At 38.7% G+C, this 23,661-nt stretch overlaps 2 protein-coding genes across 7 annotated transcripts in view; both read left to right on the top strand.

Moving 5' to 3' along the window:
* Positions 1–1,518: 1,518 nt before the first annotated feature.
* Positions 1,519–17,051, top strand: umad1 (UBAP1-MVB12-associated (UMA) domain containing 1). Of its 3 annotated transcripts, none has more exons than XM_030062909.1 (4): positions 1,519–1,715; positions 2,782–2,872; positions 13,079–13,164; positions 16,491–17,051. In XM_030062909.1, the coding sequence occupies exons 2-4, from the start codon at positions 2,791–2,793 to the stop codon at positions 16,767–16,769; spliced, it is 447 nt and encodes a 148-aa protein (XP_029918769.1). In that variant the 5' UTR covers positions 1,519–1,715; positions 2,782–2,790; the 3' UTR covers positions 16,770–17,051. The 3 variants fall into 3 exon arrangements, with proteins under 3 accessions (XP_029918769.1, XP_029918767.1, XP_029918770.1); XM_030062907.1 differs by having other exon boundaries at positions 1,519–1,699; XM_030062910.1 differs by having other exon boundaries at positions 1,519–1,609.
* A 3,076-nt stretch (positions 17,052–20,127) lies between these two features.
* The window catches only part of glcci1a (glucocorticoid induced 1a), a 38,439-nt gene continuing 34,905 nt past the window's right edge, over positions 20,128–23,661 (top strand). For all 4 annotated transcript variants that reach the window (XM_030063597.1, XM_030063599.1, XM_030063598.1 and 1 more), the window contains exon 1: positions 20,128–20,876. In XM_030063597.1, the coding sequence (XP_029919457.1) occupies positions 20,522–20,876 (355 nt within the window). In that variant the 5' untranslated portion in view covers positions 20,128–20,521. The remainder of the gene's footprint in view (positions 20,877–23,661) is intronic.

Raw genomic sequence — 23,661 nt, forward strand, 5'->3', positions numbered from 1 at the left:
CACTACGACATATCCGTCGTGCGCTGAGTGTATCTTGTTCCCCGGAAACTTGACGACAAATATGGTTCCCATCTTAGATTCCCAGCTCGTTGTTTCAGAGAGGTATGAACATACATATATATAAAACGTATACGAATAATTTCTCAAAATAAATAAATAAATCAGACACAGATTTCATGCTTACAGAGACTGCTATATTACTCATGTTTAAAAATCTAAAGTTTTCGGCAAATGAATCTTATATAATTGATTTGATGATTATTTTGGTTAAATATTACATCTGTAAAATGGTTTGGCTTAAAAACCCTCCTTTACCCTCCTTTTACATTTTTAAAGATTCAGATTTTAAAACATACTTGACAGCTTATGAAAATGTAAAACTCAGAAAACACAACTTGCCGAAAACTATTAAATTACTATTAAATTATTCAAATTTACCCCAATTAGTTAGCAGATGCTGACTTTCTTTCTTTCTTTCTTTCTTTCTTTCTTTCTTTCTTTTCCCTACATTTTATTATTTGTTGTTCATTGTAATTTATTTTTAGGTTATTTTTTTCACTTAAGTATATTTACAGAATCTTTTCTGATGAAAAATGTATGTAACATGTGTACTTCATGTACTTGACGTAACTTTAAACAAATAAAGAAGAGGAAAAGAAAAAAGGCATGAATTCCAAAATAAGAGCTTTGTTTCAGGACAACACAGGTTCTACTGCTACAGCAACATTGTACTGGAGTCATTTTGTTAGAAATATTGACTGGAAAAAAGATTGGTCCTTACCATAAAAATTCATTCTGACCAATAAGGTAAAAGAGTCTCATTTAAGTTGATCCATAGATTTTATCCAGTGAGACATTTCTTACAAAAGTTTAGAGTGACATAGATGAGAAGAGCTCTTTCTGCGAATTTGCGCTCTAAGTCGTACTTTTGGTGTTATGAATTAGATATAAGATATTAATTTCTTTTTTTAGTTAACAACGTTTGCCCCGATTTTACTTTTTTCTATGAAAAAAAATGGTTGCAATGTTTATAGTAACACAGATGATAATGCGTTTTTTACTTCTTGCTGAGTTTCACATTCACAAATGCAAATCTACAAAAACAAAAAAACAAACAAAAAACTCAGTTATTTGTATTCAAGAAGGAACTGGAGCAGTACAGGACGGTGTCTTCCTCACAAAACAGAAAAGTGATGAAAACAATGAATGGATGCAATATTTATTATGGATGCAATATTTTCAAAGTCTAAGTGAGAGTAAGTTCGCTCACATTTTTTAAAAATACTTCTCTTATTTGTAAGGTTTGATTAATTTTTCCTGTATTTCTCTCTTTAGCGCTTCTTCATATTTAATGTCGTGATGCTTCATAAATTTGTAAGCAATGCTCTTATCCTCTTTGTTCATGACTTGAAATAAATATTAACCCAAATAAAACTCGTTGCCTATCCACTATTCGTTGCGGAACAGTAGGCGGCGGAACTAGTTCCCACACGGACACACGCCGTCGCACCAGTGGCGTCAGCGAACACAACCGTAAACAGTTCATCAGAGTTCGGTTGGACCTGCTACTTTTGTATAGCAGGTCACTAATTATACAGCAAGTAACGAAGTAAGAGCAAACGAAACTAGCTAAGTTGTACTGAAGTGAAAGTGAAACTGTATGAAACCGTCCTGAACTTCATGACAAGTCCCAGCGACAGTAAGACCGTGTCACAGTAATTATTTTCATAATTTTTGTTTTTCGTGTTAGCTAACTTTTATGCTGCATTCACGTCTTATAAAAGCGGTTGACATGTGGTATCAGGTTCATGTTAAAGCCATAGACTGCATAGAAGTGAATATCTATCTATCTATCTATCTATCTATCTATCTATCTATCTATCTATCTATCTATCTATCTATATCAGTGGCCACTCATTCGGTAGACCTGTACAGCTGTTGTGCCATAAAGTTTCCTTTTCTGCTGCCTAAAATGTTCAGCTTTTCTTGTTGTCACAGTAATAGAGGTGTTCATTCACTTCTGTTTTTGGCATTGAGCTCATAGTTAGTGCTGCTGTTGGACTGGACTGCAATTTATTGACAGCTGTTTCCACTATTCTGTCCCTGCTATTCTGTCCCTCCACATTATATAGATAGGGAGGACAAAAAATAAGAAACACCTCACAATATGATGTAATCTAGTAGAAGACCTCTACAAACTACAACCTCAGTAATAAATATATAGTTAATTTTTGTTAAAAGATAGAATTTGTGGCACAGCTGGGTGTGCTGCTTTCAGTTTTGTTTTTACTGCATAAAATGTTTAGGTTTAGTTTAGTTTTTCTTAATTTCATTATTAGTTTTATTCGTTTTTATTCTAATATGGGGGTGTTTGTCAGAATAGATATTCAGTTTGTGAAGGCAGGTGACACCCAGTCATGTGGACGTCCCAGTCTCAATAAATATCTACACCAACTTCCCCTCATAATGGCTGTGCTCATACATTTGCCCAAACTGACAAACAGTTTTGTTTTCAATTTTTTTTAATAAAGTCTAGTTTTCAGTTTTACTTCAATGAACTAAAATGTTTCTTAACACCTAGTTTTAGTTTTTAGTTTAGTTTTAGTTAATTATAATAAGCTCAGTTGCATCTTATTAATTCAGCTTGAGAATACATTTGTGCCCCTCTAACTTCAGTCTGTTTTGCGCTATAGCCCGAAGAGGTAGATATGAGCCGATGACAGTTACTTGCCATGTAATGACTGTCAGTCTAATGTGTACTTTTTCCCCCTGTGCTAACAGGCCAGAATCATGTTCAGTTTTCTTGGATTCCGTAAAGACTCGAAGAAGTCAACATCTGAGAGGGAAGCAGATGGAGGATTCGTTATCATTGGTGAGAAACGTGATCTCATGTTAAACACAAATAGTTGGTTTTGGCTTATGGAGTAGAAATCCTGTAAATCTAAGGCCCGCCACGTTTGGACGGCAGTCATCCATCCGAGAAACCATCTGTCTACAAGGCACTCTTACTAGTAGCCCTGTTACATGCTGTTCTTTCTCGTGCGGAGAGAATGTCATGCAAAACCTAACACAAAAATCTGGCAACTTAAAGCAGTATTTGTTACTGCCAAATATGCATAACCTGTAACTTATGACTCACGGCTTTTTCTGAATCATAAGGAGCTGCTCTTCACTTTGGCAAACATGTAATCCACTTGTTTTTAATAAAATATGAACTTCTAGAATTGGTTCTACTTTTATTTGCACAGTATCCTGCCACCAAACCACTTAACACTTGTAAAAGTTAAAATATTTAAAGTAACATGCTGCTCGGCGTATTAGTTGATGCTGAGGTAAAGAATCTCTCCTTAAGAAAAGGTCTTGATGCGTTGTGTGAGTTGCTAGTTAGCAAGTCCACTTTTTAACTACCACATTCTTGAATGGGGTCAGGTAGCCCCTTTATATCAAACACAAATGGTAACTGAGAAGCCACATGTGACAGCCGTTGAAGTGATCATTTGCAGTGTGCAGGGATCAAACACCAGTGCCAAAAGAATTGGCAGAAAAAAAAAGCAAAGCCTATATGCAGAGGTGCAACCCAGCTCCACCAGTGTCTGAAACAGCAACCTAATCTGGATGTTTTTGCACAGAGTATATGATCTCTAGGCTTTTTTGGTGTCTTCACATCTACATGTATCTTTCCTCCTCTTTTTTTTTTTGCAGTTGTAGGTCGTGTTATAGCTGCCCTTCTACTTGAATCTACCATAGCAAAGGAGATTGTTAACTTTAGGCTGACTTGTGGTGTCTCTTTCGTTAGATCCAGTGCCACAGAATGCAGTACTCCAAGTGCAGCACATGGTTTTCCTGCATTTGCACAACTTGAAGGAATTTTCCAAGTAGAGCCATTGGAGTGTCTTTCAGCAAGCTGGATACTTGTGCAAACTGAAGCTGGAGTATGCGTCTCCAGGGTCCATATGGATAACTTTAAGACCAAAAAGTTCCGTATTTCAGCTTTGATATTGTTACTCAACTTTGTCAGCTTTTTCATTCTGTGAAAGTGGACACCCAATAGCAGAATAATAACGGTGAGAGTTTTCCTTAAAAATTTACATTTCCCCAAATTATTCTGTCTCCACAATTATGAGTAAATAAATGCATTTTCTATTAATCTAACCCTCTCCAAAGAGCACCTGATTCTCATTTACCTGATATAGGACCCATGCAGTTCTTCTTTACCCCCCCCCCCCCTTTTTTTTTTTTTTTGTATTATTCTGTGTTCATACTGATGGACAGCTGATAATGACAGTCATATGGATTATTACTGTCACATCATTGTCCTTCACAGGTTACACAGGTTGCATGGGGTGGGTGTGGTCAGTGAGGATGGAATATGCCTTCTTTAAGGTCTGGGAGCGTGGGTAGAAGATATGGTGCTAGATTGAACTTTACTATTTCTACTAGCTGTGGTGATGAATCCCACGCAGTATATCAGAAGCTGATAACACTTTCGATGAAAAAATTATAAAAAAGTTTCATTATTGTCCTGTCCACATTAAGCTGACAGTTTGAGCATGAAGTGTAGCCTTTCTTGTCTTTTCTGAAGATCTTGTCTGTATTTGAGTTCCATGTGCATTTATTGTGTATGATGGTGCCCAGATATTTATATTCCTGGCCTGGGAATGCATCATGAGTGATGGTGAGGTTTTTGTCCTAGAACAGATCGGCCATTTAGAAACTTCTCTTTAGAAACTTTTCCATAAAAGTGATTTTCATCACACCACCTTATAAATTAGTCCACCATCTTTGTACAGTGGGACTCGGAGTCATTAGTAAGTCCCAGGAGGGCTGTGTTGTCCACAGATTGTACAGTGACATTGTGAGAGGTGTCACTGGAACGGTCACTGGTATACACAGTGAGGAGGACAGGGGATACACATTACCCCTGTGGTGTTCCAATATTAGTGGTGCAGGCTGTGGAGGTGAGGCTATTTACACATTTGACTTTTTGTGTCCTGTTTGTCATAAAAGACATTTCCTCTTCTAGTTATCATCTTGTGTTAAGTACATTATATTGTTATTAGTTATGCAAGTGATGTAGCAGAAAATTTCTTTACAAGGATGTGACATCCCTGCCCCTAGAATAATCATTGTTGATGGCAGCTGGGCTATGTGCTGTTAAATATGATTAGCATCTTGATCACACCACATGACTGAAAAGGAATATGCATGTATTATGGCTTTCATTATAGTGTTTGCACAAAATTGCAGGGTACACACAACTTAAGGGAAAACTTATGATCATATGTCCTTAAGGGAGAAAATATCAAACTGTCAATATATTGCAATGCTTCCTCTTGTAATACATTGTTGGTACACGTGTGCCAAGCATTGATATTTCAGTTTTCAGCTTAATTTGCACAGATGCACATTTGAGACCTTGTGAGGTGTATTTGTTCACTGCATTTCTGTACATGAACTAAAACTGTTCTGTCAGTTCCAGTGTCCATTTTAAAACACTAAAAAACCTGCCTGATTCCTGCTCACTGGAAAATGATTTTGCCTTTTCCGTGTTTTTTTTTTCTTCTTCAGTCACAGATATCATGATGTATCATAGCTGATTATCTTACAGTATATTGCATATCGCAGAATTGCCTGTAACGTGATACCATCGCTATGATGGGTAAAATATCATGATAGTATTGTATCATGAGTTACCCAGTGATTCTCACCCCTAATGTCCTCCACACTGTGTGCCCAGTGTATCAGAGTTGACCTCAGACGTGAACCCTCCCTGCCAGCCAAGGTTCAGAAAAGTGACAATGGTATTTTATTTTGGGAATCCCCTTCTTTCTCTCAGTATAGTGTAGTGTAATTGCAGTATAATTTCCTCATTATCCTGTGGCTTTAATATAGAGAGCCGGTGGAGCTGACACAGATGGTCAGGAGCTGCATGTTATTCTTGGCAGAGGAGGCCAAGTGTCAGAGCCAGGCTTTCTCTTCCAGATCAAGGCAACCAACTGAGCTCACAGACGTTCAGTGTAAACGCCCCGCTCTCTGTTTAATCATAATCTCTGATCAAAGATGGCCTCATAATCAGCAGCACACTGGTGGAAGAGCGGATGGTTAATGCAAACCCAAACATGTATCTGATGACAAGCCATATAAAATATAGGACCGAACTAATGGCAACCTGAAATCAGGTTTTACTGGAGTTGATAGAGACTGCAAATTCAACAATGTGAAGTTTGTGCACATTTTTTGCCTGTCTCATATACTTCTACTTCATTTAATCACTTCCTGTGTTTCTCAGAATGCACATTGACAATGTTCTGAGAGTAAAAAATTGTTGCTTTCAGTAAAACATGCTTGCTAAATATAGGTATACTGGATGGATGCTAACCATGAGCCTCCTGCCATTGTGGTGGACTTCCCCTGACTAACACTGTAAAAAATACCAAAATAACATTTTAGTTTTGGAAAGTAAAAGCATGTTCAACCTTCTTTGAGTGGATTAAGGCAGTTATTTGTTAGCTCGATGGAAGTGCATGAACTACCCCTTTAACAGTGTGGGATGTATGTAAGGGTGGTTTTTATGTCATTTAAAGTCGACATGAAATGAAAAATGCCTTTTCCGCCCTTTTAGATCATATCCCTGGTCATACTGTGCACCTAGTTAACGATATATACATAAAAAAATCTACTTTTTTTGTTTTTGTATGTCAAAATACAATAACTTTTTTCTTCCCGTAAAACAAAATATGATGCATGCTAACATAGGCATGAACCAACCAATTTAGCCAAAACTATCATGACATCCACCTGTCCATCAAATCAAACATTATGTCTCCCCTGTCTGTCCAGTTTCATTCATAAATATGTCGCCATACGGATGTTAGATACTCTGAAAACGCTGTTTCATCTGGACTCGCAAGGCTACCCAACCTGTAGGTTTTGTTTTTCACTCATGTTGCCCCCTGTTGTTTCCAACTGAACAGAGCAGATGTATGTCCAATAGTTTCATGCAGGACTAAATAACAGGTGGATGGCTCTTCACTGTGTCATGCCGACCAGACCACCTGGGCTTGTGGGAGCCTGCCAGTGGAAAATCCCAGCAGGGTGGGGAGGCTGGCACTCGATTCTTCCATGGCAGTGCCCCTTCTCCACCATCTACATTTGGTAATCCAGGAAGAAAAAAAATGCCTTGGGAGGAAGTCTTTGACAAAAAAACAATATGTAGTATCAACTCTTGACACTTGGTGGAGAAATGAGGCTCTTTTGTAAGGCATTATAGAGGTTTGTGAGATATTTGAGCTCTGAGATGGTTTGTGGTAGAGGATTCCAAAAGTTTGCTAACCAATGAAAAGTGTCTTATTGCTATCCACACATCGCATGTTTTTTTTTTGTTTTTTTTTAATTGGGTGATGTCCGATGTCAATTGGAATAATGAATTAATGTGTGCAGCGTCGTCTGACTAATGCTATGCATGTGGATCTTAAGGTACAGAGTTTACCTGTGATTGTGTGGGGGTGGTACCAAGGATGCTATCCTGTTTAACAAGGCAAAACAAAACCAAAAACACATTTTTTTTTTTCAACAGGAGACACTCAGTGAATCACTTTTGTATGCTCAATGTGTCCATGGCTTCTAAAGATTCAGTAAAAGGTGCTTAATGGAACATTTGTGGATTAAAAATGGACCACTTTGATGAGGGTATGGTTATGGATAGAGTCTTGTATGACGTTCTCTTCAAACAAGAGTGAAGGTCATGTAATAGAGAATAGGCCTGACTGTAGCTGCCACTCTCTTGAGCAATGGGTTTGCTCATGTCATGAGCAGCTGCTCCTTTTATAGGTTACAGACCAACAGATGATGGAGCTGCATATGAGCTTATTTCGTACTTACTCTTCCATAGCACGTCACAAATCATGCAGTTGTACTAAAGATTTCACAGCATGTAATCAAAATCATGCAATCTTCAAATTTGAGTTTTTGGTTGAAACACCCACCTGTATAAGTTTGTGATTCTGCAGCTAACATAGGCATCACCTCTCATACACCACAGAACTGATACTTGACTGTGCAAAGCAAATGTTTTCCCAGGGACTATTTTCATGCTTTCATTTTCAAGTCATCAAAACACACCAGTGCTGCTGCTTTTAGTAAAGCTAATGTGGCTGACTTTATTACGGTGGAGTTACTGGTATGAAGAAAGTGCTAAGTCTCTGCAAGTTCATTAAAATAGGACTGCTATGGGAAAAGATCAGTGGAAGCTTGAAGTTCATACATTTTGTAGGTATTATGCTAAACATGCAAAATCACTGCTATGGTCCTTTAAAACAACTTTAGCATTGTGGGGACTAGGCCTATATCTTCCATGGCTTTATGTTCCTTAAGTGTGATTTTTTTCAAAGTGGAAACAGCACCATAATTCCTCTTTCATATGTTTCTTTGAAATGAATGAATGAAGAATGAATGTTTTAGCAGGTTGTTTTATTTGGGCTACCGATTAGAATGTCATTTTGTAAAACATAATTATTAGAAACATACATAAGAATAACTTTGATAAGCCACTGAAAATCTTCCACATTTTCTCCATCTTAAGGGAAGACCAGGCCAGCTACATTGTACATCTTTTTCTCTGGTGAACTGTCTAGTTTCCCATCCATCTCTGCATTGCCACACTGCTTTGCATTGTCCAGATGTCTGCATTATACACAGTCTCAACTGAACTTATTGACTTGCCATCTGTACCTGTTCATGAGGCTTTATTTTCAGTTTTTTCACAGTACTCATACTAGATTGAATTTTGGATAGTCCTTGGAGGTGTACCATATATCCTGTAGTTCTTCCTCCGCAGAGTTAGACAGGAGATATCATCTCAAAACGTTCTGAATGGATTAGCATGAGCCTTGCTGGAAGGGTTTGTCAAGTGGCACATAAACACTGATTGACTTTGTACACTTATTGGCCAAATGGGGGCATGGTGGTTGCTGTGATTAACTTCTGGTGAATAACCAACAAGTGGGACTGGCATATCCTCACAGTTGTGTAGTGTTGGCAAAGATGTTTGCTCTACTGAGTCCTTTATAGTTTTGGTTGTGTTTTTTATTACTATTATTATTATTATTATTTTGAAGTGTTTTAAGTAATACATTTTGGTGCTGTCTTCTTGAGTCAAAAATACCTGATTTTTACCTCTGCCAACAGAATTGGATAGGGGTTATGTTTTCGCTTGTTTCCATCTGTTTGTTAGTCTGTTTGTTAGCAAGATATCTCAAAAAGTTACAAAATGATTTGGGGGAAAAAATGTGGGTGTGGCCTATCACAACAACATGCACAACTTCCAAATGCATTCACATAACTTCAGAATGGATTTTGTGGGAAGGCTGGTCATGAGCCATGGAATGGAGAACAGAACAGAGCATAGCTTTTTATGAGGATAAGCCCAAACTGGTCAACAGTGTCATGTGGAAATGGCATATTTTAAGAATTACATAGTGCTGGCAAAACTATGTACAATATTTCTAGTTTGTCATGTTTTTTCTGTTTTCCAAGTTAAACAAAATCAGACATACTTTTGAGACAATAGCGCAAGAATACACAGAAGAGAATAGGTGAGTTACATTTACTAGTGTAAATGTAAATTTGTTGTTACCAACAAATATGCTGATTAACACCTTCTTACTATGCCTGAATAACAGCATTACCTTTTCACTTTTGTCTCGCATCACTCCCTCTATCAATCATGGGTTATTGTAACACTGTACAAAGAGAGCATATTACCCTATTTTGGCCTACTTACACTGGCTGCCTGTATGTCTCAGAAGTCAGTTCAAAATCCTCCTGGTCATGTTCAAAGTCCTTCATGGCATGACACCCTCTTATATCCCTGAACTGTTAACTCAATATTCACAGATCATCTGACCTGTTGCTCTTAAATATCCCACAGTTCAGGCTTAAAAAAAAGGGAGACTGTGCTTCTACTGTTTTAGCTCCAACACTATGGAATCACCTCTCTGTCAGGTCAGAAGAGTCTGTACCATATGTTTAAAAAACTATAAACCCACTTGTATAGGCTGGTGGTTTTCTAGTGAGTGTTTTGCAGTTCCTGTTGGTTTTAATTGGTTTTATTTGTCGTTTACTTTTGTTGTTTCTATTGCTTTGATGAGTATCCCTTTCCATTTTATAATTTTTTTTACCTGCTGTTTTCATGCAGTGTACCTTTATGCATTTTTATGATCCACTGTGAAGCACTTGAGAACTGCTGTTTTGAACACTGCTATATAAATGAAGTTTACTTACTTACTTGCTTTGGCACATCTTTGATATATTTTTTATGACATGATGGTATGGTCAGTGTCCTCTGTGTGTGGTATTTAGTCAGTAGTTACTGAACGTTTGTTAAAATGTTGTAAATAAACTGGAGATACCGTCTCAGCCTCAAACAATGTGCATTTTACCCCAGTTGTCACTTCAGTGCACAGATGCAGGTGAAATGGGGACAACATACAATAGCTTAGACTGATTTTGGAGGCACACCCTCCTGAGAAAAATACTCAATACAGTGACATTGTACTGCTAATCCCTGAGAGTTCTAATGCTCGGTAATCCATTAATATTATCAGGAAACCACTTGTTTATCACATATAATCCCAGACCATTGACCTGATTTGTGCTAAAGTAATATATAAAATATATAAACAACAAAAGATTCAGCTGATTTACTGGAGGAAATCACAAAGTATGCCATCTGCACAAATTGAAAAGCCAATAATTCACCCTGAAATGCACGACATTGCAATAGACATTCGCATCGTGCTACAAATTTTTGGCAACACATTTTGCTACACGAGAATGCAAGGGACAGGCCTCGCTGAGGCCCCTGTATTTGTTTTGGTCATGGACACCATGGAACAAAAACACTAAACATGGGCAACTAAAAGAGTTTTGGACCGATATATCCCAGATTGACCCCTCCCAACAATTGAGGGAGAAATTTGGTCCAGGACCTTGTTCGGTAGCAATGTTCGGCCCAGATTATCTGTTAATGTGAGGGGTTTACACACTCAATCTCAAACCTCCTGAACTGGTCTCAGACTCAGCAGGGCAGCCCTGACAATTTCAAACATGAAATATTCAGGAGTTAAAATCGAGATGATTTCGTCACTATTTTCCAAGTGGAACCACAGTAGCCAATGAGAGAGAGATGTTGGCACGGCTGGCAGTGTTGCCAAGCAATGGTAAACATTGTAGCCCTTCAGTCTAACATTAGCTAGGATACTACTGTTGACAGATATGAAAACTAACAGAATCTTTGGAGAAGAATATCTGTGAAGTTTCTCTTAAAGTGCATAATTCATTCCGATTTCAAAATCCAATAGGATTTTAAAACTTCTGTAGTCTTTTTTTATGTCCTGCATTATAATATATTTTGCCTTTCTTGTCTCCTTGGTATCCTTTGGTATAACACATCACTGACTGACTGGGTTGGTAAATATCAGCATGTTGTTCATAATATACTGGTGTAATGTTACAGGATTTCTGAATACTGAAGTTCAGTTTTAAAAGACCCCATTAACACTTGGTTTTAACGTGCATCTCAGGTGGTGGACAGCACCAAGTAAAAGTTTGGACAGGGTGCATTGTGTCGCAGAGACACCCTGTGATTCAATGACTCAAACCACTTCGGGCCTCAACACTTTGGGCCACAGGACGCTTAGGGCCACGCTGCATTTGCAGTATTAACACTAATGCATCCTGATGTGTCCCTGACATCATGGAACGATGCCTATTCAGTTTGTGGAAGGAGGGTTCGATAGATACGGACTGTTGGCATGAAATTTCAATTTGAAAAAAAGTTTGTTTTGCAGTGAGATGGTGCATCTTCATGGGGAAATTAAAAAAAGGTTGGGCACAAGTGCTTCATGAATGGGTCAGAGATAAGGAATAGAATGGGTAGGAAATATTAGTAAGATAGTGAAACCGTGGATTATAGAAGTGAGGAGGAAGAAGGGACAGGAGGGAGTTGGTGTAAATTACAGAGGAATCAAAGTAACAAAGGAGAGGAAAAAAGTGTTTTTGATGGGTATAAGGCTGTGATCACAAGTCCGATCACAAGTGGTCACCAGAGACGTGTTCTAGAAGCATGATAATGCCAGGTGTGAACGATGATCAGTGACTGCTGTTTATATGTGACTGCATCACCCATGATGGATGTGGCACATGTCTGAATGGGGCCAGATAGTTACTTCTTGCTGCCTTTTGTGGCTGCCAGTGTATGATATTATCTATCTTTAAAGGGTCATGAAGCCCTGGCCGAAAATCTAGATTTAGCCCGCATCCAATGATGGAAATGTTCATTGTGCTGAAGTGATGTAACTGCGCACCTGCAGTGCTTCATCACTGTTGGGTGTGGAAAGTAATGTAGCAAAACACACTTCTGACCACACCCAAAGTGATGTCACGAATGACCAGAGGTGCTACACAGAGGTCAGTGCAGTAGTACCTTCCTGCCAGAAATTATTTCTATAGCATGGTTCCCAGACCCCATGAATCACACTGTAACACGCTGTAGGGTGTGGCCATGGCTCTATCAGAGATAATTTAACAAAATCAGCTTGTCCCACATATGGGCCGAGACCATTCAACAGTGTTAAACCAGTCATAGTAGGTTCACTGACTGCATCATCAGGCATCACTACAACAACAGCAGCTTTCAGACTGGTTAGTTGTTTGTCTATTCGTTTACCAATACCATTTCACTAGAACAGAAGTTGCCAACTTTAACTTGTGGTCGGTAACATCACAACTCTTCATAGCCGCTGCCATGTTTGTTTAATTCTCACTGCATGTTGCAAAGGCATCATGGGAAATTTTCCCACCAGCCAATCAGGCATCTTGCACAGATTCCAGTCAAATCCACCCCCAGGAATGAGACCAGTTCCAGACCTCAAGAATCATGATGTTATTCAAAAATGTAAGCATGGTGACTCACAAGGGCTGGATTCAGTCTAGGATTTATGGCTATAATTTAGGAAATTTTTAGTAAACTGTGTATCCATTTTGCCGTGTCTGTAATGATGTCTTATTTCCTCTGCAGGAGAGACTGCAGAGGAGCAGAAGCGGAAGCTCCATGCCATGAACACTGTGCTGCCATCAACCAACGTTGTTGTACAGCCAACAAAGGTGATTTCCTTCTTTGATCCTACAATTACCATGGAACTCAATCTTAAACCAATAAGGCAAAGATAACTTATTGTTTTCAGAACTAGAAGCAGCCTTGATATCCCCCTCCCTTTATATATTGTGGGTGTAGAATGAGCACAACTGTTGACTGGTAGCATAAACAGTACAGTGTATACTGCTGTGATGCTGACAGGTGCTGGATGGCCAGGCCAAGCCAGTGGGCCAAAATATGCCACTACCATTCACCATGCTGGCTTCAAAACTGTGCAGGGACATATGGAGCCTCAAAAGAGCACAACTGGACTTCTGATTATTGTCATAATTTTAATTTGCTATGTTTTATCAGCCTTGGCTCCTGTGTTCATTTTTTTTTTATTTTCTAAAGTCATTGTTGAAAATGGCAACTTTCTCCATGTGTGTGTGTGCGTGTGTGTGTGTGTGTGTGTGTGTGTGTGTGTGTGTGTGTGTGTGTGTGTGTGTGTGTGTGTGTGTTTTGCCCACATGGCATCATGTAGCTACCACATGTCACACAATTAATGAAAGAGTGTGCCCATCCCTCCCATTTAGTTCATATGGTGCAACAGGAAACACTAAGATGAAGCAACATGGAAAGCTCATGCCAGAACTTAACATGCAGATCACACACCAGCAGCCATGCACGCAACAATATGGAGTTTGGTATTCATAAGTAGCTGTTGGGCCAGAGTTAAGGCTGCAACTATATTATACTCTATTAATATGTCGTTTTTTTTTTTTTTTTTGACTCATCATCCCATCTATAAATTGTCAAAACTAATGACAAATGCCTTTCACAAATTCACAGAGCCCAAACTGATGTCTTCAGATTGCTTTATTAGTCTGACCAGCAGCCAAAAAATGCCCCGCAGTTATTCTATTTTGTAATGACATGTACAAAGGAGGTTATCTCGCACACCATTGAACTTGCAAGACTTCACGATTTTATTCCCAAAAGAATTGCAATGTTAGTTAAAGACCTTCAGGCGTATGAACTTTCTTTAATGTGTTGCAGTGTGTTGCTATTGGGCAGATGTTTTTTTTTTTTTTTTTGTCATGTCTTCAAAATGAAAGCTAGTTGTGATAAATACATGCGGGAAAAGAATGAACAAATTCCAACTGTTTACATAGAGACAGTGTCCTAACTATCCCATCACTGTCTTTCCCAGGTGCAGCGGCTTTGTTTTGAGCTGCGCTGCTTAGAAACTGTACCTATGTGTTTGAGAGCATAACAGAAACCAAGAACCAACCCAGTGGGTACAATCTCCTGTGCTCCAGTCCCAGAGGCAATCTCTGCCTCTTAATTGTAGAGGAATAACATTTCTTGCAACATCTTCTCTGTATTTAGTGTCTCACTACTTGCCTTTAATTACATGTTAAAGCACAACAAAATCTTAAATTTACAGCTCTGATAATGTCAACAACTAGACATGCACTTTGTAAGCAGTACAAGCTGTAAGAGAAGATTTAGCTTAGTACTAGATTTCTAAAACTCATAAAGGCAAAGGGAATTACTTTTTCTCTTATACAGCCTTAGTATAACTGTACAGTCACTGCTGTAGTGTGTTTGAAGGTGTGTGTATATGTCTATGTTAAGTACAGTTGACAGTTGCACATGCAGCTGTCAGTGATCTGGTGGGAACTGCACGCTTGCAACTTCCTTCCTTAGGATGTTTCAGAAATGCAGTACAAGTGTGTGTGTTCAAACTTGTTCTTGTGTACATCGCTTCAGTGTCACTCTTTGGCTAACCCCATAAACCCCTTCCTCTTGTTGCAACAGTGTGCCATGTCTCTAATGTCGTTTTGGCACAATAACACAATTTTGACTTGATACTAATTACAAGTTTAATATTTAAATATGTGATGTGACTAATGTCACAGCAAACATGAAACTTTACACTTTGGCCATTAATTCCTCAACCATAAAGCGTAGAATACAATTTTTTAAATTCTCAGATTCAGTGGCTCAACACACACCCATTGCATATTTTTTCTACGTGGCTTTGAAAGAGGAGCAAAATGTGCATTTTCAAACAGATTTTCAAACTGAGATTTTTTTGTTCCACACAGTGACTTCTTCATGCGACTTGGTTGTGTGCAACTGAGTTTTGAGTTGTACTGTATGTCAGCCTCTGCAATTTACTGAAGGGCTGTGTGAAACTTAACTATCAGCTAATCAGGGTATAGTTTGAAGTCACATCACTCCGTAGTTCTGACCCATTCTGTTGTGTTGGGCTTTGAAACCCTATCTGAACATAGAGAGACATTGGATTATCCAACATGGAACTTAAACAAGGAAATTTGTGTAATGGAATATTTTCACGGTTAGGTTGTTACATGTACTTAGTCCTCTAATTTTGGTAGTTTTGCCAGCTGTGTTTATTATTACGTAGCATTAAGCAACGCTAATTATAGAATACTAATTTCACTTATTAACAGTAACAGCCAGTGGTAGCAAAGCCTAAAATAGCATCAGCTTGCAATAATAATAATAGGTCAGCCAAAACAAGAGCCCATAGCTCTTTTCTTTTACTTGATGTCATTTTAAGTTTTGATTCACTCTGTTTTCAGCTATAAGCTGTAGGCTGATTACAAATTTCACATTTGTAAAATTTCAAAATTTCAAATAATAAATCACAAATTTACAATACATGAGAAAGTAAGAAGACTGGGCCATGTAATGGAAATTCTGTTTGTCGTTTTCACTTATCTCATTGGTTGTTGCACATACGTTTGCATTTGATGTTTAGTGCTAGTTGCACATACCATTGTAAGATACTGACACAAAAATGTGCCAGTATCTTACAATGATATGTGCACCGCATGGTATTGTACTGAAGTGAATTCAAATTTGCAGTAACACCCTTAACCTCCCCATAACACATACACATGTTGTTTTAGTTGTGGCGGTGTATATATCAAGAGGCAGGCTATATTTTTTTCTTCATTTTATTGATTTTCTAGCAGTCTTATCTTTCTTTCTGATTGGATTATTACTACCGTAGGGAAGCAAATACAGCATACGAGAAATTACATATTGGTGACCTCAGTATCAAATATGACTGTCATCATGTTGCATCACAGTTCTCAGAAAAAAATCGGAAACATGACTTGGCTATGACTTAGGCCATCCCCAATATAATAAGTATATTGGAACCCCTGTATTGCCATATCTGAATCACACATTGACAATGGCGACTGTAAAAGGAGGCTAGTTAGTTAACTTAATGTGTGTCTGAATGTGATATGTGAAAAGACTCAAATTCAGCACCGCATGCTGAAATTAAATCTGCATCTCCTCTTCTTCACAGTCATCCTATACGAGCCCAGCTCCACCCACTGAGGCGGGGAAGCCTCCCACAGCTTTGCCTGCCATGATGCCAGTGGCTGGGCCCTTGGCAGTGGATGCTGCCCCATCCCTCCCAGATCTCCTTGGGGACGTGCCCTTCACTTTGGCACCTCATGTACTCGCCATGCAGGCAGGGTTCCCCCTAATCCCTGATGTGCTGCTGTCCCGGGACATCAACTATAATTTGGCCAGTTTCCAGTATGACTTTACCCTGGAGAACTCCGTGCTCTGTGACTTGTAGTCTCCCTGAATTTCCGTAATCGGGACTGTCACTGCACAATCATACTGTGAGCAACTTGCTGATGGGTGGCTCCTCTTTGAATTATTATAACAGGGTCAGAGGCTTTATTTGCATCTACTATGTTATGGTCTGTAGCTACAAAGTTTTAAATCAGGCTAATCTTGTATTGTTTCTTTTTGTATTGCCTTTCATGACATTGCATCATTTTGATGTGGTAACATAGTTAGCTGGCAAGCGCTAATCAGGTAAAGGAAGCATTAATTGCAAATAATAATAATAATTAAAAAAAACTACTTAAGAGCTCAACCGCAGTGAGGGATGCAACCTTTCTCCAAGCATCAATTTTGAGAATTTTGAGATAATCTTTCAAATAAACATTGTAGAGAACTGGTAGTAGCAGTCACAATCAACCTCTCATCCATTCAGGACTGTAGCTTCTATGATGATCAGTAGCAAAACAAGGAATAGTGGAAGTCTGATTGGCTGTTGATGTCTGGTGATTGTAAAAAGATCAGCCTTGGTCTGCTTTTCTCTGCTCACTGTCCACATTTCTGTGGTTGCCCGGCACGATATAGATGGGCAAGTGTTGCTGTTCATTTTCACTATTGATGTAGCTAAAAGCGAGTGTGGTTATGATCAACTAAGACAACATGGCTGTCAAATGTTTGTACTGTAGGTGTAGCAGAACATAATTAGGATTTTGAAATATGAACGGATGAGGGAATGTTGCCAATTTGTCGCACAGGCTGAAGTAATCCTGGTACAACGTGGTGACTCTTGTTTGATACAGGGTGTTATATTTGAGGGTGTGGCACCAACATAAACAAGCACTATCTACCTGTCAATATACTAATGAAAACATTCATTCAGATCACTGATCAAAGCTCAGTGCTGAAACAAGGGATTATACAGATGCAGTGCCTACCTCCCAGTCACTTAAAATCAAGTCTTCAACAAAGCATTCGATTCATTTTTTTTTTTTGAAGGGATAGCTCACCCATTTTGAAAAAGTTTATATTATTTCCCTCCCCCCCAGCTGTTCTGTAGGACAGTGGTGGTGCTATCTTCCTCTCATTGTTACTGAGTGCTGGATACTGGCTGGATGCTCCAAATGCTAACTGTTAGCCTCCTGCCATTGAGCTGGACTTCCCCCCAGCTAACATTCTGAAAAATAACCTCCTTAATCCACTCAAACTGTTAAATAGACAAAATGTATATAAAATAAATAAAAACAAGTAGCAATGGTAGAACTATTTTCTCGTGCAGTCTAAACTCTGCCTGAAAGGTTTGTGAAAATGTGTGATAGAGCAAAGCAGAGGAAAAGAAGAAACTAGCCACATCATAATAGCTAGCTATCTTTTAGTACTCCAGAGAAAGTTGTTATTTTTGTCCCTCATCATGTGTTTAATCTACTTCTGTCTCTGTGGTGGCTACTGCTCATCTGGTGTGGAGTGATACAGGACGTGCAGAAGTTACTGGATTTTTCAGAATGTTGATCACAATTGTCGATCACATTTTTCAAAATGGGTGCACTATCCCTTTAAGCAGCAATAGTAACATGGAGGTTGTTTATATCGTTACCAGGACTTCTTTGATTTTCATGTTTAAATTTTGCTCCCTGAATGTGGCCTTACTTTTTATCTTTATTAATCATATTTTCCTACCAACATTAGTTGATTGTATTATTTATTGTGTTCACATTGTCCCTTAGACTTTGCTTTCATGCTTTCTCATGTTCGTTGGCACTTTTTTCCCCCAGATTCAGTTAAAATTTTTGCAGTGTAATGGCTACATTATGCATGGTTTGCTTTTACAAATAGTGCTACAAGGCAAGACAGCATAAACTTTACCTTGATTTTGGATGTAAAATATTTGTTTGGACTATTTTGTGAACATATAAAATGTAGCCTAAAGCTGTATAACCACTTCTTACTGTCAGATGAATGCTGTGAAGAGCATATCAGATTACTGTTATCATTACGGTTTCTAAGTTCTGGATTCACTCACTGTATGAATTAATGCCAATTTCACATGCTTAATGGCTGATATATATTGTAAACAATGCTGAGGACATCACACCATTCATTCATCTGTACTTCTTATCTTTTGAGTGCTTTTTTTTTTTTTTTTTTTTTTTTTTTTTTTTTTAGATTGACCAGTGCATGATAATTAATGCTTATTTAATTATGTTTTCCATAGATGTGATTTATGGCATGTATTACATATCTGGTTGAAGCTGATGCCTGATGCTGAGTTGTTTCTCAAGGGTTTTGAATGAGCAGTGGACATATGACAGTTTTGTTTTTTGTTTGGTTTTTTTTGCCTTTGTTAATACCAGACAACATGTTTGCATATGGTTATGAGTTTACCCTAGAGTAATACCAAGTATTTACACCTCTGTTTTTCAATGATTCAAGTAGATTTTCTGCTGTGCCTTCAACATATAGTACACATAGTACCATGATAGCAGATACTATGTGACAAGTTTACCCCTATGAAAAACTCGCCCTTGCTCCGTCAGAGCAACAGTGTCTGTTGAAAATGTGTGTCTTCCATTTGTGTGATGAACCGGTTGCGACTGTGGACAACAAAAGACTTGACAAATACATCTGAAGAGTGTTATTTGATTTGTCTGCACTTTTGGTTTGAAAACATGTATTGTTCAATTGTACAGAAATATAATAATAGATAACATAATAATAACATAATAAACACTTGGCAGTTTCAGCTGTTACCAGTATTAACAGTGAATTTACTTCCATATTTGATGTAGCTTTGGATCAATAATATATGAATGTTACATGTACTGACAAAGAAAAACCATCCACAGCCTCGTGTACATTTTGTCGTTCATATGCGCATATATCCAAATCCACTTGTTGTCAGTATGTAAAAGATGTGGCGTAAAAGGGCCGTAAATGACATTTTGTCTGAAACTAGTGTTTTTGAGTTCTCTGATGGTCAAAGCAGAACATTATAACCATAAACAAAATCAAGATAATAGGGATAAATCCAACACTGTGCCCATGTCAAACTTTATGCACACACATTGTGCATAAATTAATTACATGCACATAAATTAGTATAGTATAAATAGTATTTAAGTGTATGTATACAACATGACCTCAGTAACCCCTGTATAGAGGTCAACAACCAATAGCGTTTCCTCTAGGCTCATATGTTTAACCTGCTTCCAATTACTATTGGTAGCTATTTCCACACAGCCAATGAAAGCCTGATGAGTATTTCCAGGAAGTACCGCACCACCAATCAGAAAGTAGCAGTAGTGATTTGGTCCCACCCCCGTATTTGAGTTGTTTCAACGGAGGGCTTCTAAATTGGAGCCGTAGTAGCAAGTCATGAGTTACAAGAGCGACAAGGAAGGAGTAAACTGAGTTAGTAATACGGTAGTAACATAATTGTTTCAGCTAAAATTTTGTTCATAACTATAGACGCGTGTGATTACTTAAAGTGCTTACCTGCTAAGTAGAAAACAGCTCCGTTTGAGTTTAACTAACTTCATACGACTCGCTAACTTAGCAAAAATGTAGCAAGCCACTATCTGGGATTGACTACCGTGAATGAACGTAAGAAAAAGCGTTACTTAACTGGCAGACTTTGTTCAAAATGTCTACTGTGTACTGAAAAACAAAACTCAAAAGCTAAAGTGTGAGCTTTTTCCCAGGACTTTGGACTTTTCTACCCTCGTACAACAACAGTGTCCAACTTCATCAACTGTAGTAACGTTAATCATGTCAGCATCAACATCAGCAGCCAACTCATCCCAGCAGCGGGTTAAACTCAGCGGCTCCCCCACAGCCTCTTCCACTGCCTGTAGCAACAACAGCACCACGGTCCGGTTGCAGCCTATCCGCGCCACGGTGCCGTACCAGCTTTTGCGTGGAAATCAGCACAGCCCAACCCGTCCCTCTTCCTCCTCCTTCTCAGTAGCTGGGAGCAACACAGGACCGACGTCGTCCCGTTGCTCCAGTCCCGCCAACCCGGGTGGAAGCGGCTCGGAGGGCAGGCTGGTCCCCAGGCAGAGACTCTCTTCGCCGGACAGCAAGAGCTCACCCGACGGCTCTCCCTATTCGGCTGTTTCCAAAGGTAATGTCCCCCATTCAAAGAAAATGGCTTTCATCTTCTCTGCATCCAACCTCGTTCAGATAGCTTGATGCTATGCTAACCCCGATACGTGTCGCTCTGCCTCGTATAGGGAGAATGTCACGCCAAACTCTATTAAAAAATATGACACTTAAATGTGTCCTTGACTCTTGCCAAGATTCGTCCTCCACAAAACACGACTCAAGACAGTTTCTTATCATTAAAGACTACTTATTCGTTCGGCATATATATAATCTATTACCGAGTCTTAATTTTAATAAAATGACAACTTTTATTATTGGCCCCCCCCTGCTCGCTACCGCCCTCCACTGTGTATTTTGGTGGAAGAAGCTTGTGGGAGTGACATGCGAACCAGTTCTAAAGGTGAATATTTTATTGAATTGAGTCCTTTGGTGTTTGTTAGATATACGCCGAATTGTTAAGGGGAGCCGACTACTTCACAAAACGCTTTGAGTCGCATTAAATATAGCATGTACGTTTACCAATAAGCCAGGGCGCATTAAAATGACCAGGTTTGTGAATACAGTTAGGCGTGACGTACGATAGAAAGGCGCACATAGGGGCGAGATGCTAGGCTAACGGTTTAGCTCGCTAATTGGGTCATATTCATTGGGGATGTGATGCTTAACACTGAAAAACATTTATAAGACGCCATATAATTACCACATGCCCATAATGGATGCTGCAACGCCGATTCAATTGCAGTCGCAACTATATATATATATAAATATATATTTTAGCATTCTGTGGTGATGCTTAGGCTGCTTGGGTGAGTGAGTTATCCCTCAGTGTTATAATGGCGATTACAATGGATTAATTTAACATTACGGCAGTTACATTAAGACTCATGTTGCAATGATTATGTATGGATATGGATGGCTATGTAGTGATGATGCAGCTTCTGTGTCGAACATAAACAGGACTCTGATCTACGCGAGATACACGGATGATTAGCCAGATTTTCAAGGTCTACGACGGGCAAAGAAAGCTGATTTATTTATTACATTCTAGTTGTTTACCATCATTGAAATGGATAGAATTACGTCGTCAGCTGGAAAGTCTATGGCGCCTATGGCAACACTGGGGCCTAGCAGCCTCCCAGACATAAACAGAGCCCTCTGGGTAAGCAGGCCAGCCTCTGTAATTACATGCATACATATTGAAAAAAGCCAACCTGCAAGAGTGTATAAACGGGAATAAAACAACGTCTCTTACTCTTTTTCTAGTTCTGCTAGCAGCTACATTAAAATCTCATGTGGAGTGTTTGCAATCCAGCCTTTGTCATGTTGACACAGTGGGTTTATAATTCAACTACATGGCTACTACACATTTTTAAGATAAGCTGTCAGGATGCATTTGTTTTGTTTTGTCTTGTTTTAGGAAATCCATTATGATGCATGCAGGCCAAACACATCCTCTTTGCATTACATCTCCTTACTCAATCAAAATGCATCGCTTGTGTGTTTTTGCTGGGTGTGTTCCTGGATCAAGCATTCTTTGATTGTTTATTTATTTATAATTTATTTATCTTGACTCATGTTGTATGCTTTAAAATGTAATTTTCATTGTTTAGCTATGGCCAAATATAGTAATTCATAATCATATGCCTGAAAAGGTAATCTTGCAATTCTTCCTAAATCTTTTAAGCTATCCGGTTATTTGGATGTGATGGAGTAGTTTTCCTGTTTAGCTTAGCAGAGCTAAAGTTAGCTGTTAACAATACACAGAAGAAAGACTAGCAGTCTCCTCTACTTTCACTCCATGCAGTGTTTCATTGGACAAGATAGAGAATAATAAGAGAATACCAGAACCAGATTTTTGCCTGAATGCGATAGGTTCTCAAGCTGAACTCATCAATAATATTTAACTTCTACAACTTTTCATTGCATTACAGGTCTGGTTGATGTCGTCACTTATCCCATTGTGCCAGGTGCACATGGTTACTTGATTCTCATTGAAGCTTCTATGAGGCTAGTGGGTAAATGTTAAAATTATGTCCCTCTCCATTCCATTTAAACCAGTTGGCCAATATATTGTGTGTGCCATAAGTTCATATTATAAAGACTTACAACTGTAAGGAAGGAGCCAAAGGGAGAACTTGATGACTGTTATTTATCCAACTTGTATTCTGTGTATCTGTGAATGCTGCGGCCCTAGTTGTAATCTGCTAATCCATAAAAAAATAAAAATATTAATTAATTTATTTTTTTAAAAAGCAGCCCAGCAGGTTCATGTAATAGCCTACTCACAATGCAACTGTTTGAAGGAGTGGCAGCGACAGAGCTGCTTTCAGTGTCACTGTATTTGAAAGGTATTATTTTTATCTTTAGTTTTTTATCATGGTTGTACAACTGAGTATTAGATTGATATTTTCTTAATTTAGTGATTTTAGATTGAGATTAATGCATATAGTATGGAGCTGTTTTCAGTCTGGACTGTAGGGAAAGAATAGACAGTCAGACTAACTACATCAGCTCCTAGCTTCTGGTGCATCAGGCAGCTTGCAGGTGACGATTCAGATACATGGTTATGGTAGTTTATGGCAGTATCCAGAATGTTTCCACACATGCTTGTCATGTGCTTTGGGGTTGTAATTAGCCCTTAAGCACCACTTGCTTTGCTCTTTCCTTCCATTTTTAGAGAACAGCGTTTTTAAATTCAGTGCAGGACGAACTTCACGTAACACTGCAAGACTGCCACCTACTGGAACTCAAGGCACATAGCTTCAAATGGTTTTCTACTGGTTGAACGTTCATTTGTCGCCATG

This window comes from Myripristis murdjan, chromosome 11 (assembly GCF_902150065.1).
Source record: "Myripristis murdjan chromosome 11, fMyrMur1.1, whole genome shotgun sequence".
NCBI classification, from domain to species: Eukaryota; Metazoa; Chordata; class Actinopteri; order Holocentriformes; family Holocentridae; genus Myripristis; species Myripristis murdjan.

Excerpts from the sequence above, each read along its gene's own strand:
- umad1 (XM_030062909.1), top strand. The coding sequence starts at position 2,791 with ATGTTCAGTTTTCTTGGATTCCGTAAAGACTCGAAGAAGTCAACATCT. Across the intron at positions 2,873-13,078 it reads TGGAGGATTCGTTATCATTG|GAGAGACTGCAGAGGAGCAG; the intron begins GTGAGAAACGTG and ends TTTCCTCTGCAG. Across the intron at positions 13,165-16,490 it reads TTGTTGTACAGCCAACAAAG|TCATCCTATACGAGCCCAGC; the intron begins GTGATTTCCTTC and ends TCTTCTTCACAG.